Below are 16,254 nucleotides of genomic sequence, written 5' to 3'. Positions count from 1 at the left end.
CTCATGCTGTGGTCAGTGAGCACTATGTTTCAGTTTTCCATCACTGGAACCTTTGGCACACACAGCATGTTCCTGTCAGCCTCTACTTATGTACACATTAAACTTCCTGTCAAACTCTTTGATCCATTTCTTAGTTTCATACAGTATGAGACTTTTATGCTTCCTTTGTTTTTCTCCTCAATGAGCTTCTCCTGTATTATCAATAATGTACATACAAAAATCTAGCTGATATTTGTTCACATATTCAAATTGATGCTCTAAGGAAAATGTCGTATAAGCACAGGTACAGCCTGGTCTCCTAACGATAAATTTTCTTTTTGTACAATGCATAGCTTCTGACACTTAACCTACTCATGGATGCAAGATGACTAATACTCTAAACATATAGCACAAGCACAACCGTTTTGGCTTTAAGTTACTTTAAATGCATTAATTTTCTACAGTGAAAACCAATACCCTTTGAAATAAAACGTTCTGTAAAAACAGGGTCCCTTGAGTAGCATAAGCTACTGCCAAAAACGTTCAAATTTAGCAGTATATTTACTAGTAAACTGGGCATGTGGATATTTTCGACATTTTTACAATACTATTCTCTTGTAAAGATAAAAAGTAATCTAAGAGTATTGCAAAACTTATCACCCAGACTAATGCTAAGACCTATTGGAATTCAGAATATAAGCCTCCTAACTTAGGAAATATATTTTTAATATCACTATATGCCATATAGATACTGTATAATGATAAAATGGGCTAATTTCAGGAAATGCACAACATAGCTGTGAAACAATGTGATGAAAATATATCTAAATTTGTAGATATCTATCTTCAAAAATAGAATAGAAATTGTATTAAAAAGTTTACGGGCTTAGAAAACAAATGACTGTAAAACTCATCTAGAAAGTGTTTTATACACATAAAAATAACAATGATCCTATATTTTCTTTCAGCTATATCTGTAAACCCCTCACCTCCCAAAAAAATAAACCCCAGAATATGAGTCTTTACCACATTTTATCACATGATTCTAAAGTTCAGATATATTGATATCTGACTCTTAAAATTTCCACACTTCAGATTCAAGATATTAAGCACATGCATTTATATTCTCTAATTCCTAAAAAATTAATTATTCAAAAATAAGGAAATGTTTAAAAGGTATAAACCTACAGCTACACACACACACACAAAAAGAAGAAATAGTATTAATTAAAACAAATTTTCAACAACATTTAGGAAAATGTAGAGTAGTTAAAAGAGCACTGGCTGACAAAACAGAAGGGAAGAAAGAGAACAAGGAATTCAGGCAGAAACAGCTGGCAAAAAATGCAGTGTATAGGATAGAAAGTATGACTGATATACTGACAGAAATTACGTAAATTTTTTAAGTGCAAGAAATGAAAAGGGGAAGCAGGAATCTGAAACTAAATTATAAACAATAAAACTGTGTTAAAAATTATAATTACTCTGCCACTAACTTTTCAGTTAAAAATATTTATGTAGTTGTAAAAAATTAAACTGTTACTAGTTACAATTTTTAGAGCCCACGAATACACAAAGCTAAAAGACTTAATTATAGTTATAGAAACTAATGTAAATATATTTGACTATTGCAATTTAAAAGGAAGAGATGGCAAAAATTGGGAAGTAGAAATGGGAAAGATACCAGAATGGAAGATTAGAAACAATAAAATCCTTAATTGCTAATTTGAAAGTCAAGAGATACCATCTTTAATTGAATGGACGTGAAAGAGGTTTAAGAAACAGTAAAGCTGATGGGAAAAAATAAAAAAAGAAGAAGAAAAAGAGAAACAATATACTAGCTGAATTATTTTTCATTATAGTAATCAGTTCATAATTCCTAAAAAAATAAACAAATATTGAATGTAGGCAGATTGTTTTGAAACATGCAAGTTGTAAACATAAATATTCAAAGTATTTGTCTCAAAGAATAACACTAGGGATTGAAAGTGATGTGGGAAACTGCTTCTCATTATAAGCCTTAAATAGTTCATAACCTTTATGAATATATACAGAGGGAGAAAGAGAGCATGCATGTTTAAGAGAAGTGAAAGAAAAAACTAAACCACCACCTACTACTTTCTGTACTTCACACTGTTGCTCACCATCACAATGTTTAAAATTATTTTTTAACATCTATAAAATAAGAGATAAAAGCTCTTTAGTCCTTTGTTTGTAATCACATAACATAAAATTATCATCAAACAACAATGTAAGTGAGAGAGGTAATACACTACAGAAAAAGTGCCATGCTTAAAAATATGGCCTATAAGCTAAAACGGCCATGAGGTTAATTTTGTTAAACTTTAAGACGTAATTTAAATAAGGCAGTAAAAAACGTTTATAATTCCAGGTTAATATCAGCATGGCCATTTAAAATCAAGGTTCACTTTACCCATGCTGCTTCCTGGTCACTTTGTTTTGGGGTGGAAAGAAACCTTACTGCAATCATTTAGTCTGAGTACATGTGACCTACATTGTCAATTGCCCTTTAATATTTAACTTACTTTCTTCCTTTTGGTACTAAGATTCCTGACTGCGTCCAACACTCAACTAAACCAAGTTTTAGCAGGATCCAGTTCACCCCGCTAGTGACTTGTCCTAGCTGCCCCTGAAGAGAAGTGCTGGCATATAACTACATTTTGGCCAGTGGTCTGCAAGCACAAGCAATGTGTGCATTTGGGGGATCATTTATAACAGAACTATGCTTTCCTCCCTTCCCTCCTCTTATTCTCCTTCCCTGCAAACTAGAACTTGGACAGGCCAAAATGAGCTAGCAAACATCATGAGGACAGGAACAACACTCTATAAGGCACTAACCAACAAAACACTCTGTGATGACGGAGGTATGAGATATCTGGACTGTTTAAAACGGTAGCCACCAGCCACATGTCTATGAAGGATGTAAAATGTGGCAAGTAGATTTTTTATTTTATTTAAGTTAATTTAAATGTAAATATCAATAGCCCATGTGACTACTGAAAAATGCAGTCACAGTGGATGGTTGAGAAACAAAAGAAACCTGGATTCTTGAATGCCCTTGTGGAACACAGGCATCAACTCACTCTTGACCATCTGACTATCTCTGAATTGTTAAATGACAGATGAATAAAATTCTACCTTGTTTAAACTACTGAGCATTTACATTTCTCTTTGTTAACAGCAGCCTAGCCTATGACATAACTAATAGAGACTATTTATATCAATTTATGATAGAAAAAAATATCTTGGTGTTTGGTGTATGGAGGAGATCTTAAAAAAAAGTGATAAGCTCTTACAAGTGATATCAGATCAGTTTGTCTAAGAAAGTCTATTTCACGACAGGCACAGTGACTCATGCCTATAATTCCGGCACTTTCGGAAGCCGAGGGGAGGATCACTTGAATCCAAGAGTTCAAGACCAGCCTGGGCGACACAAAGAGATCTCACCTTTACAAAATCTTTATTAAACTAGCTCGTTATGGTGGCATGCACCTGTAGTTCCAGCTATTCAGGAGGCTGAGGCAGAAGGATTGCTTAAGCCCAGGAGTTCAAGGTTGCAATAAGCTTGTAGTGTACCACTGCATTACAGCCTGGGTGACGGAGAGAGACTATGTCACTACATTTTCCTTTTAAGTCTATTTTAAGTTGGACATCTCACTTTAACAACAGGTAATAAATAACTTTTATTCATTTTAAAAAATACAAATCATTTAAATAATACATTTAGGAAACTATCACCATAGGAAAGCTCACATTTTAAAATAAAATGCTAGCAAACCCCCCACAAAATAACAAGATTTGTATTTAGAAGGAATTTAGATATTACCACTAAGCTAAGCGTATTCTAAAAATTGACAAAATAAAAAACTGGAAGCATAAAATCTAAAGATATAAAATGGTTTATTTTGGCACTCCGCTTTGTATTTATCATTTGTTCTATTTCTTTATGTTTTTTAAACATTTGAAACACATGTTAATACTAAAGCTTCAGGGACATTTTTGTTGTTGTTGTCCCTGTTAATAGCTAAATGTTATCAAGTACAGCAAAGCAGAAGTAATGTGTTTTATATTTCTTAAAATACTGCACTTATATTGACCAAGAGTTTAAATTATTTAGCTTTTCTTTTCTTTAGCCACCTAGATGCATTTTAGTAATACTGACATCAACAGGCAGACTGCTTTAAAAGACAGACTGAAGGCATTCATGTTTTAATAAAGCATCCAAGTTTCCATTTTTATTGCCACTCTCAAGTTTAAACATTAACTACTTCATATCTAGATTACTAGAAACAATCTTTCTAATGGGTGTCTTTACTTCCCATCTCTCTGTACACCAATCCACAGTCTGCCTTCTGTGTCTAGATTAATCTTCCTAAATACCTTTTTAATCATATCAACCCCTTGCTCAACAGTATTCAATGAGTCCCTACCACCTGCATATAGAGAATCATTAGCCTAGCAGTCAAGGCCCCTCAGTTTAGCTCTAATATGTTAATCCCCTTATGTGGGCAAACGATCTATTCCAAAGTCAAAAAATAAATCGCACATTCCTACTCCTACAACCTTGCCTTCACCATTCTCTCCCTTTAAAGGCTCTGTATATTCCTTCTAAGCTTATCCCAACACTCATCTCTTCTAAAAACCCATCTAAATTACTAGTAGCCAAAAATACTTCAAATTTCTCCAAACTCACATTACTTCTTTTCATGTAAGTTTTAGCTTGCCAAACACATAATAAATTTTTTTTAAGGAATATGAAAGTTTTATATTTCTATGTTGTATGTCAGTGCATCATGTTCCATGTATACGTGAAAATGTGGAAGGTGTTGTCAGACTGGTTCACGTTTACTGATTCATATGTAAGTTTTAAACAATAGCTGAATGTAAACTGTTTTAAGTAAATACAGTAAACATATTACCAACCTACAAAAACATGATTTTTTTTTAATACTAATTTGCAGTTATTCAAAGACGGATTTATGTATGAAGAAACATCCTATTTATAAAGATTTTCAGTTTAACTGAAAACCATACTGATTAATGTCTATGCTCTTACGTTTTACACAACAAAAATTATCATTATCGGTTGTAATTAAGTCATAACACTAAGTACTGTCAAACTCAGACACAGTCTGACACTGTTAGTTGAACTAGTATTTCAACAACCGGATACACCTACTTTATACTAGGAACTATGTGAATCACATAACATGCCTCTTTGAAATCTTTATTATTAGGTATTATCAGCTTCCTTTAAAACACAAAAAAATGTGGCTTAAAGAGATTAAGTTTGCCCAAGATCACACAGCAGATAAGCCAGAATTAAAGCTCTGGTATAATTATTGGAATGAATTTAGTATGAACAAGAATCTCCATTTCCCCAGTATGTTATAAATTTTTAAAATGCATTAACAATTATACAAAATATCACCATTAATCAGCTTCTAAGATAATGAGCTTAATCAAAAACCTAACAATATATGTTGACAATCTCCCAGTTAGCACATCAGATTTAGTAAAACTCAGCTCTTTCCCAAGACAAACTTGAAAAATCCAACTAGTTGAATGGTACTCACTCTAAATGATAAATATTTTACCTAAAAAGGACAAAAGTATCAGCACATTTCTACTAGAACCATTTGACTTCTGAATTATCTAGGAACATAAGATTATTAAAATCAATGTATCTTATAAAGTGTATTAGTCTGTTTTCATGCTGCTGCTAAGACATACTCAAGATGGGGCAATTTACAAAAGAAAGAGTTTTAATTGAACATCACCATTCCACATGGCCGAGAAGGCTCACAATTACAGCAGAAGGCAAAGAGGACCAAGTCCCATCTTACTTGGATGGCAGCAAAGAGAGAATGAGGAAAATGCAAAAGCAGAAACCCCTAATAAAACCATCAGATCTCATGACACTTAATCATTACCATGAGAACAGACTGGGGGAAAAGCCCCCATGATTAAATTATCTCCCACCAGGTACTTCTCAAAACACATTAGAATTGTGGGAGTACAATTAGATGAGACTTGAGTGGGGACACACAGCCAAACCATATCATTCTGCCCTGACCCCTCCCAAATCTCACATCCTCATATCTCAAAACCAATCATGCCTTCCAAACAGTCCCCCAAAGTCTTAACTCATTTCATTATTAATTTAGAAGTCCACGGTCCAAAGTCTCATCTAAGACAAAATAAGTCTCTTCCACCAATGAACCTGTAAAATCAAAAGCAAGTTAGTTACTTCCTAGATACAATGGGGTACAGGCCCTGGGTAAATACAGCCATTCCAGACAGAGGAATTGGCCAAAAAAGGGGCTACAGGCCCCATGCCAAGTCCAAAATCCAGCAGGGCAGTCAAATCTTAAAGCTCCAAAACGATCTCCTTTGACTCTGTCTCACATCAAGGTCATTTTGATGCAAGAGGTGGGTTCCTATGGTCTTGGGCAGCTCCATCCCTGGGATTTCACAGGGTTTAGCACACTCCGCACCTGGTTGCTTTCATGGGCTGGTGTTGAATGCCTGTGGCTTTTCCAGGCACAATGTGCAATCTGTCAGTGGATCTACCACTCTGGGGTCTGGAGGATGGTGGCCCTCTTCTCATAATTTCACTAGGTGGTGTCTCAATAGAGACTCTGTGTGGGGGCTCCAATCCCACATTTCCCTTCCACATTGCCCTAACAGAGGTTCTCCATGATGGCCCTGCCCCTGTAGCAAACTTCTGCCTGGGCGTCCAGGGATTGCCATACATCTTATGAAATCTAGGGAGAGGTTCCCAAACCTCAATTCTGGACTTCCATGCACCCACAGACTCAAGGTCATGTGGAAGCTGCCAAGGCTTGAGACTTGTACCATCTGTAGCCATGGCCCCAGCTGTACATTGGCCCCTTTCAGGCATTGCTGGAGCAGCTAGGATGCAGAGCACCAAGTCCCTAGGCTGCACACAGCTTTGGGGACCCTGGGCCAGGCCAACAAAATCACTTTTTCCTCCTAGGCCTCTGGGCCTTTGAAGGGGAGTGGGATGCCATGAAGACCTATGGCATGCCCTGAAGACATTTTCCCCATTGTCTTGGGGATTAACATTTGGCTTCTTGTTACTTATGCAAATTTCTGCAGGAAAGAAAGGAAAGCTTTTATCTTATTTTAAATATTTTTCCTTTCCAACTTAAAATGTTTATAATGTCCAATCCTACAGAATTGATTAGAAATACCAAATACATAATTAAAAAACACAGCAAGGTCAGCATTACCTAACAAAGGATTTTTCTTTATCGGATTTTATGATTAAACTGACAAATCTACAAGATTATTATTTACAGTATAAGGAAAATATAGACTTACTGACAGTCTAAAAAGCATTAAGATTCTGAAAATACATTTAAATCAATCTGTCATGCAAATCATTGTGTGTGCGTCATTTCAAAAGGTATTTTAAATTAAGAGTTTAGCCAGCTCCTCAGGCGGGGCCTGAAACAATAGCAATTCTAGTATGCAAACAGTACAGTTCAGGTCTCAGCTTTAGATCAGCAGGTCCTGAAACCCAGTTTTATCAGAGTATCAGTGTAATTTAAGAGTTATGTCATAAAAATAAAGTTGATAGGTTTTGTCACTCTACCAGACAGTAATGGATTAACACTAATAAAATTATCTTCTTTGGCTTTTCACAATCCATGCGCATTGCTTCTCTTCTGCTAACACATTCTTTATTTTTAAATAGTATAAAACAGCAACTAAATTGAAAGTCATTTATTCATCCTAGGCTGGGCATGGTAGCTCACACCTGTTAATCCCAGCATTTTGAGAGGCTGAGGCAGGAGAATCATTTGAGCCCGGGAGTGTGAGACTAGTCTGGGCAATACAGCAAAACCTTGCCTTAAAAAGGAAAAAAAGAGAGAGAGAAAAAAAAGTCATTCATCCACCCTACTGATTTTAATTAAACTATAATCTTTCACAAATCTACACAACAGATTTTGAAACTCTCTAAAAGTATGTTAATTTTGCAAATAGTCAATTTTATTTGCGGTAAGATACTTTTTTATTAGTTTCACTTTCAATGTATGACTATCTCCAAATAGCTGGGGAAAATTTATTAAAGGCTCCATATCAGAGCTGCTCTATGGGACAACTACAGGGGGCATCATTCACACAGGAAAATGTCTGAGTAGTGTTATGTGCCCAGCATTGTCTATATACATCTGTTTTATAGAAGAAGTTGGAAATAAAAATATTTATCTTAAAATTTGTCCTGAGAAATTAAATAAAAATACATGAAGCATCTAGCACAGTCAGTGGCACATAGCAGAAACTTCATAAAAAGCAGTTCCTATATGTAACAATCTTAGTGAAAAGAAGACACAATAATATTGTGATAAATGACATATGGTAGAGATATTCATATCCTTATTTTTGGCTTTCATCTATTATCAAGGTTAGAAATCTGCTACCTTTTCTCCTACATTAGAACAATGGGTATAATACAAAGCAAAAAACAATACTTTCTATTTAGTTCACAAAACACTTACTCCATAAAATATTTCATATACTTGCACTATTTCTCTTATAACTTTTGTTGCTAATGACTCTCAAAAATCCTATAATTATACTCTACCCTTCCTATCACGGTTATAATTAAGTACTACTATGATCATCTACCTAAATTCTGACTCTTCCACTAGATATAAGTTCCATGAGGAATCTTTGTTGTTGTTGTTGTTGTTGTTGACAGTGGTCTCGCTGTCACCTAGACTGGAATGCAGTGGAGTGATCTCACAGCCTCAACCCCCCCAGGCTCAAGCAACCCTCCCACCTCAGCTTCCCAAGTAGCTAGGACTACAGGCCCACACCACCATGCCTGGCTAATTTATTTATTTATTTATTTTTGCATTTTGTAGACATGAGGTTTCACTATGTTGTCCAGGTTGGTCTCAAATTCTTGTGCTCAAGTGACCTGCCCTGTCTCAGCCTCCCAAACTACTGGGATTACAGCTATGAGCCACCATGCCTGGCTCATGAGGAATCTTAAGTCGCCTTACATATCCACACTGCCTTACATTATAGGAAGTTCATAAATATTATTAGCTGGGTAAAAAAACGAGTGATTCAAAAATCTTATGTCGTATCCTTAATGCTTCAACTGATTTTTGTTATTGGACTTCTCTCAACAATGTCAGATCCACTCAGGTAGACCACAAACTCACTATCTCAGTACAACAGAAATAAAACTAGAATGTTTCCTCTGTCCTTGCAGAACTCTTTTTACATTCCCAACTACGCTGTAAAAACTAAATCTTAACGTTAAGCATCTGAAAATAAGTCAAAATACTTTTTCTTTATTCCATCACTCTATACCTAAAGAATAGCTAGGCCCATGACATCAATGCCTCAAAACTAATAACTTCAGTGGGCACTGCTGCTAGTGCATCTCAACTTTCTGCTTGTCTTTCCTATATCTCCTCACCATTTTTATGCTTAATTTTATTAAAAAGGCTCCAACCATCCCAAATACTACTGAAGACTAGTGGGTTAAAATAAAGTCTGATCTCATGAACAAACATCAACTAGTCCTCAATATCATAATATAGTACACTTAAAATTATATGTAACATCTATTTCTGGCCTAAATGGAATAGCTTGCCAAAGACCAACACTTCTACAGTGAACAACTAAAGCAGGCGGATAAAAGGAAAAGGGGGAAAAAAATTGAAAGCATCAAAGAACTGCTAAGCTGACCAGGCCTTGAAGGACCCAAGTCCTAAAGAAGGGGGAACAGAAGTGAAGTAAGCCAACATTCTGAAGCCATTTTCCTCAATATATTTATCAATTCCGGCACAGGGCAAGAGAAGGAGGATCTGGGCAAAGGGCCCTGACAGAGAGCTGCTATTAAGTGGCAAAAAAGCAGCATGTCTGGCAATCTCTTGAGGATAGAGAGAGAAAAATAACAGACTTGAAAGGCCAGAATCTGGGGAAAGGTAGGCCCACAACCTGGCCTAACATTCTGCCAATATACCCTCTAAACTTCTAATAAATCATTAAACTGTAGGGAATAAGAAGATAAACAGTCAAGCAGAAATGCAACGAAAAACAAAGAATATTTAGAAAGCTCATAATACAAGGAGAAATTAATTGGAATTCAGAGTCTACCAGTGAGACAAAGTCTCAGTGAATACCCCAGGATCTCTGTGGGAACCATTGAAAGGCTGCTCCTAAAAGAAAGGCAAAGAAAGTAGATAGAGCTTTGTCAAAAATGGACCCCAGACTTGAATTGAGGTAAACAGGACTTGTGGAGAGACAAAGGTTAGAGTTTAGGATCTACCAAAGGAGAAATCCCAATGAATATACCTGGCTCTTGCTTGGAAGCTCTGAAGGGTTATAGCTTTAGAGAGGGAGGGGAGCAATCAGAGGTGGACTGACCCCTATGAAAACTAAAACCCACCGGGAACCCAGTTGGACCTTTTGGCAATCTGTTCCCACTCTATTTTCCCAGGAAGAAAAAAGGTAAACCCTATATAAGAGGAAATAATACCATCTGGGGCCTCTAAGCTATTTTATGCATAATATTCAATAGTTAACATAGTACTGAAGTCTGAATGGCCAAGGGCAAATCCTGAAGAACAGCCAGAAGGGGCAATGAGAAAAGGTACACTAACTAGAATGCCTCCAAATTAAGCCAGTTTCCTCATTTATCTCCTTTCACCAGTTCCTTTGGAAAGAAAGAATAGCCTTATCGAGCAGAGACAAGATTTTAGATTTTTTGTTATATAAGATTCCAATTTTATATTGAATCGGTTATAAAAATAGAGAAAAACCCTCTAGCTTTGAAAAAGTATTAGGGATGCCAAGATACAGGAGGATCATGTGACAATAAACCACACATAAAAAAGTAAAAACAGAACTCAGACTGCCCACCTTCCAACTCACACACAAAAGCACTTTCGTACCCTGACCTCTGATCTCACTCTAACCTTTCTAGATACATCTAGGGATGTATCTAGAAAGATATGGGGTAGTTCTCCCCACTGCCCAAGTTGGAGTCCAAGCATGGGGGTAAATGGGGTGGGGAGAAGAGGCTCTCTTCTCTACCCTCCTTCATGATTCCTGACTCCCCCGCAATCTGTCTTCCCACATCTTTTGATGTTATTTTATTTCAGCTTTTTAAATATTTTAAACAATTATTTAACCCTTGACAGCAGAGACTGAGGAGGGGAATAATAAGGAATAGCAGGCTGTATGACTGAAATAAAGAGAAATAAAAACAAAAAGGAATCCAGAATATAAGACTTAGAAAAATACACACACACACACACGGCTAAAACAAAAGGAATTTATTCTTTCATAGTTCTGGAGGCCAGGAGTTCCACATCAGTTCATTGGGCAAAAATCAAGGAGTCAGCAGAGATGTGCTCCCTCTGGAGGCTCTAAGAGAGAATCCATTCCCTGCCTCTTCCAGTTTCTAGTGGCTGCTAGCAAGAAAAAATATTTTAAAACTATGAAAGATAGAGAAAAACATACAAAGAATTTCAACAAAGCATTAAAATCTGTTTTAAAAGATGCAAATGGTAAACAGAAATTTTTAAATTATGTAACTAATTAGCTTGTGTAGTTATAGCAAAGTAAACATTAAGATACCAATATTACTAGAGATGAAAAGAAACATGTCCTAATAATAAAAGGGAAAACAACAAGGAAGATATATTATAAATCTGTAAGCAACCAATAGCATGACTGCAAGTAGACATAAAGCAAAATTTCTGAGAACAAAAACAATTCCAAAAATTCAAAATCATACTGGGAGAATTGAACAGAGCTCTCTCCAGAGCTCTTAGGACAAGCAGACAAAAAATAAATAAATAATTGAACATATAAGATATCTGACACACGTAATTTAAAAATGTGAGGAATTAATAAAGTAAAGCACTGTACCTAGCAAGAGATTACATCGCTTTTTAAGTGGAAATAGAACACATACTTAGACAAGGTGCCGAGTCATAAAGCAAGTCCCAGTAAACTTCAAAGTATTAAGGTAATTAAAAGCATGATTTCTGACAAAAGGAGAGTTAACTGGAACTCAATAACCCAAAAATCTCCAGTTGTTTAAAAATTAAGTAATACACAAAATAAGCCAAAAGAAATCACAAGAAAATTAATAGTTTTAACTGCTAATAAGACTATAACATCAATTATGGGATCTACCTAAAATTGCTTATGAATTTACAGCATTAAATTAATATATAATAAAGTAAGATAAACTGAAAAAAATTCAAGGACCTATATATCTATCTCAGGAAATTACAAAGGAAGTAAATCTAAAGAATTAAATTCTTAATAAGCAGATATGAATGATAAAAAATATACAGAAAATTAACAATGCTAAAAGTTGAGTCTTTGAGAAAACTTAAAAAATTGATATGGCTCTTGCAAAACTGATGAAGAAAAATTAAAAAGACACAAAAACATCATCTGGAAAGAAAAAGGTGGCAGCACTATATATCCTAAAATCATTTCTTAAAATGAATGTAGGATGAAATGTAAAATGTGACAAAACAATCTGTGTTACAAATATGGAAAAGAAGTACACTGAAGAGGGTGGAGAAAATGGTTCTAACCTAAGTAACTGTGAAAATGAGTCAAGCCTGTAACACTGAAGGCAAAACAAAAAAAAATCTGTAAAAATAAGCATTGTATAGTTGATAAAGCTATTACCCAGGGAGGTACAGGTTAATAATTATGATAGTGCTCTGCATGTATACTGCAAGTGAACAATTAAGTAAATGGATAACAGATAACGGGAACTGGGTTTGTCCCTGTTGGAGTATGAGATTTCAGATATGCCAAGCAAGTAGGATAGAAAACCACATGTGGTAATGGAATTTCAGATATACCAAGCAAGTGGGATAGAAAACCACATGTGGTCTGCAACTGGAGTTGCAGGCATCAGTATAAACTCATGTTTACCTTAATACAGATACCAATGGTTATATAAAAAAACAATTTACAGATATGTACACACGAGTTAGTAAAAACATTTTTTTTTCCTGTTTTCAGCTAAGAAGGCCCAGAAACAACAACACAACAATAGCAAAAGGCACCCATAGGGCCCACATCCCAGTTTCTAATACCACTCACAAATAAAAGCAACTAGGGCTCCTTGGAAAAATGGCTGATTCTAGGACAAGGGCAGGAAATATATAAAATTTCTTCCAGTCCCAGAAAGTAAGAAAATATTCAAATATATATAAAATATATGTAAATTGTGGAGATATATATATATATCTTCACAATTATGAGGCATGTCAAAAGGACACAGGATCCAACTGAATGAGCTCTCAATGGCCAAAGCTAGAACAAATTGAGCAAGAAAATAATATAGTATTAGATTATAACCCAAAGTAAACAAATACCCCAAGAGTTCACAGTATTTTAAATAAATGACTGAAAAAAATAAATGAGAACAAAATCTGAGCAGAAAAATTCCAAATCTGTGTAAATACTCTGCCCTAAAGGAGGTGAGCATAACTGCCCACTCCTTAAGTGTAGGCTATACAGAGTGGCTTCCAAAGAGTACAGTATGGAAAGAGGGCAAAAACAGTAGCTTTACAATGCAGAAACCTGACAAATACTACCTCAATCAGGTAATCAAGATCAACAGTGATGAGTCACATAGATAACATATGCCTTGATTTGAACAGAACAAAAGTCAGGATAAGATTAGCATACAGAAATATAAATCCTAAATTAACCAGGCATAGTGGTATGTGCCTGTAATCCCAGCTACTCAGGAGGTTGAGGCAGGAGAATCCCTTGCACCCGGGAGGCAGAGGTTGCAGTGAGCCAAGATGGCGCCACTGGACTCCAGCATGGGCAACAGAGTAAGACTCAGTCTCAAAAAAAAAAAAAAAAAAGAGAAATATAAATCCTATATCCACTATATCCAGCATGGCTCTAAAAAGTGTGCCAAAAATTTGACTCTAACTTTCCTAGAGGCCAAGACAAAGAGAACATAGTCAATTACATAGTTTACATTATTAATTAAGTGATAGGTTGGATAGTCAGGCAAAGCATGACTTTTCTGGCATCTGAAATAGGATAAAACTTCTTTCATGGCATCTCATAAAGATGGTACTGTATCATAAAATGGAAGACATCCAAACATAAAATCCCTACTATATTTCTTAGGGCTATTTCATACAACATCCTTCAATCCAACTCAATGCCATCCTCAAGAGCAATTATACAAGAGAGCAAAAGAAAACAGTTCAGTTTTACGATCGATGAGTAAAATTGAGAAAACATAAAGATTACAGAGACTTTAAGCAGTCCATTTACAGTGAAACATTATTACAGGCAATCATAATTTTAGTAAGATTTTAACAGTTGAAATCTGAGGCTGGAATTTTTATCAAGACCAGTATTTAAAAAACTTGACTCTTAAGTACAGATCACACACACTTTGAACCAGGAAGGCAGTAACGTAAAGAAGTATTTATAAAAAATTAAGTCTACCTAAAGTTATGGCTGGAGGAATGGCTAACCTATCTCTGCACATAGGTGCACCAAAAGAAGTATGGCCCACTCGGTCAAATTTTAGTAATTAAAAACAAAACAAAAAAATTGATCTATGGATAAGAAGAGAAACTGTTCTAAGTAAACGTCTCTTAAGGAATATAAAGGGAAGTAGAAGGCAAAGGCAAAGAAAATAATTCTGCTTCTTTCTCTAATAATCACAATGCATTTTTATCACCTCTAGAAACAAATTTATATAGGAATAAGCTGGCTCTAAAATATGTTTAAGACTAGTTTTTCTTTAGTTACAGGTCATGGTATAAAATACATTAAAAGACATATATTCTGCACTTAAGATATGCTCCTAGTTCTCTTTTAAATGGCGATTTGATTTTCTGGTTCTTTTTAGGTTGATTATGAAAAGGCCAACTCATAAAAATAGCTAAAAAACAACAGATGAATAAGATGTTTAAAACATATTCAGAAAAACTTAGTGGTAAAAAATTGCACATTCCTTTCCCATTGTAACTATGTCAGCCTTTGATTTATCTTAGTAATAGTGCAATCTAAACGGAAATAATAAATGAATACTAAAATACTATTGATACTGGTTAAGAAGTGATAAGAACTAAATTGGCCTATCTTTACTGCTGCTTTAGCTCAAAGTAGAAAGGTTATAATATACCTAATGATAAATGCAATGTTTCAAGTATCCACACTCAGAAGGAAGCTAAATTCAGAAACTGAATAGCAAGGAAATCATCACATTTTTCCAGGTGGTATAATAGATTAAATTTTAACAACTTACATACACGTCTACTGAAGTTTCTTTATGCATTAGTTTCTTCAAAGAAATCATTTTTTTTCAAAGAAAGCTAGATGATTCTTCCAAACCCTAGTTGCTAAAATTTACTACTCAAATTACAAAAGCACTTATAATGTTTTATACATATATATATAAGTTTAGACATGCCAAATTGTATATTAACCAAAAATAACTACAATTATTCTAAAAATACTACAATTTTTCCAGTCTCTAAGTCTAAGCATTACTCTTCATATATAGAAAATTTTTAAAAAAAAAGTCTTATGCTCAATGAAAATACCTATTACAGTAACATCTTACTGTGTACATAAAAATGTCATTTTTTCCAAATTACATTTAGCATTTTACTTTGTAAGCCAATTTTTTATGATGATATTGCTCTCTTTAATTCACAGCAACAATAAGGATCTAGTTACAATGAAACACTTTGACTAAAATCAGGTATAAATAAATTGCTAAAACTAGAAATGTATTAAGTCAAAACATATAAAACAAAGGCATTTAAAACATATTTTAAAACAGACATACTTATCCCAGCCAAGAGTTCCTATCTCTTCAATAAGGCTTGAGTAGAATTGGGGAGGAGGAGGTAGTGCATATAGTTCTTGTCTATTCTTTAAAGCAACTTCCTGTTTAAAAGAAGAAAACCAGAATTGGCTGTGGAATGCTAGACAACGAACTGTTAATACCTGATTGTAACACATAATTTCATTATCTTCTTGGTGCCTAATAAAATTGCCCAATTTTAATAGAAAATCTGGCTGACTCATTCTCCTGCTCATGAAAAAGAGACAAGAAAAAGTTAAAGGACTGAACTGAAGGTCATGCAAAATGTCAATTTTTATGCCATGAAAAGAACTTAAGATTTTAATATTCTCCTGGACTAATATGCATATCAGAGATTAAAAAAAAAAAAAAAAAAA

General features: G+C 34.8%; 1 protein-coding gene across 2 annotated transcripts in view; it reads right to left on the bottom strand.

Annotated features, from left to right (window-relative positions):
- Window positions 1-16,254, bottom strand: part of FANCL (FA complementation group L) — a 78,656-nt gene that overhangs the window by 41,495 nt on the left and 20,907 nt on the right. For both annotated transcript variants that reach the window (XM_032292073.1, XM_032292074.1), the window contains exon 5: window positions 15,860-15,960. In XM_032292073.1, coding sequence (XP_032147964.1) covers window positions 15,860-15,960 — 101 coding nt within the window. The remainder of the gene's footprint in view (window positions 1-15,859; window positions 15,961-16,254) is intronic.

This window comes from Sapajus apella, unplaced genomic scaffold (assembly GCF_009761245.1).
Source record: "Sapajus apella isolate SASKATOON/1434 unplaced genomic scaffold, GSC_monkey_1.0 scaffold26, whole genome shotgun sequence".
Lineage (NCBI taxonomy): Eukaryota > Metazoa > Chordata > Mammalia > Primates > Cebidae > Sapajus > Sapajus apella.
Note: the sequence above shows the minus strand (reverse complement) of the source record. Positions and strands in the feature narration are given on the sequence as shown.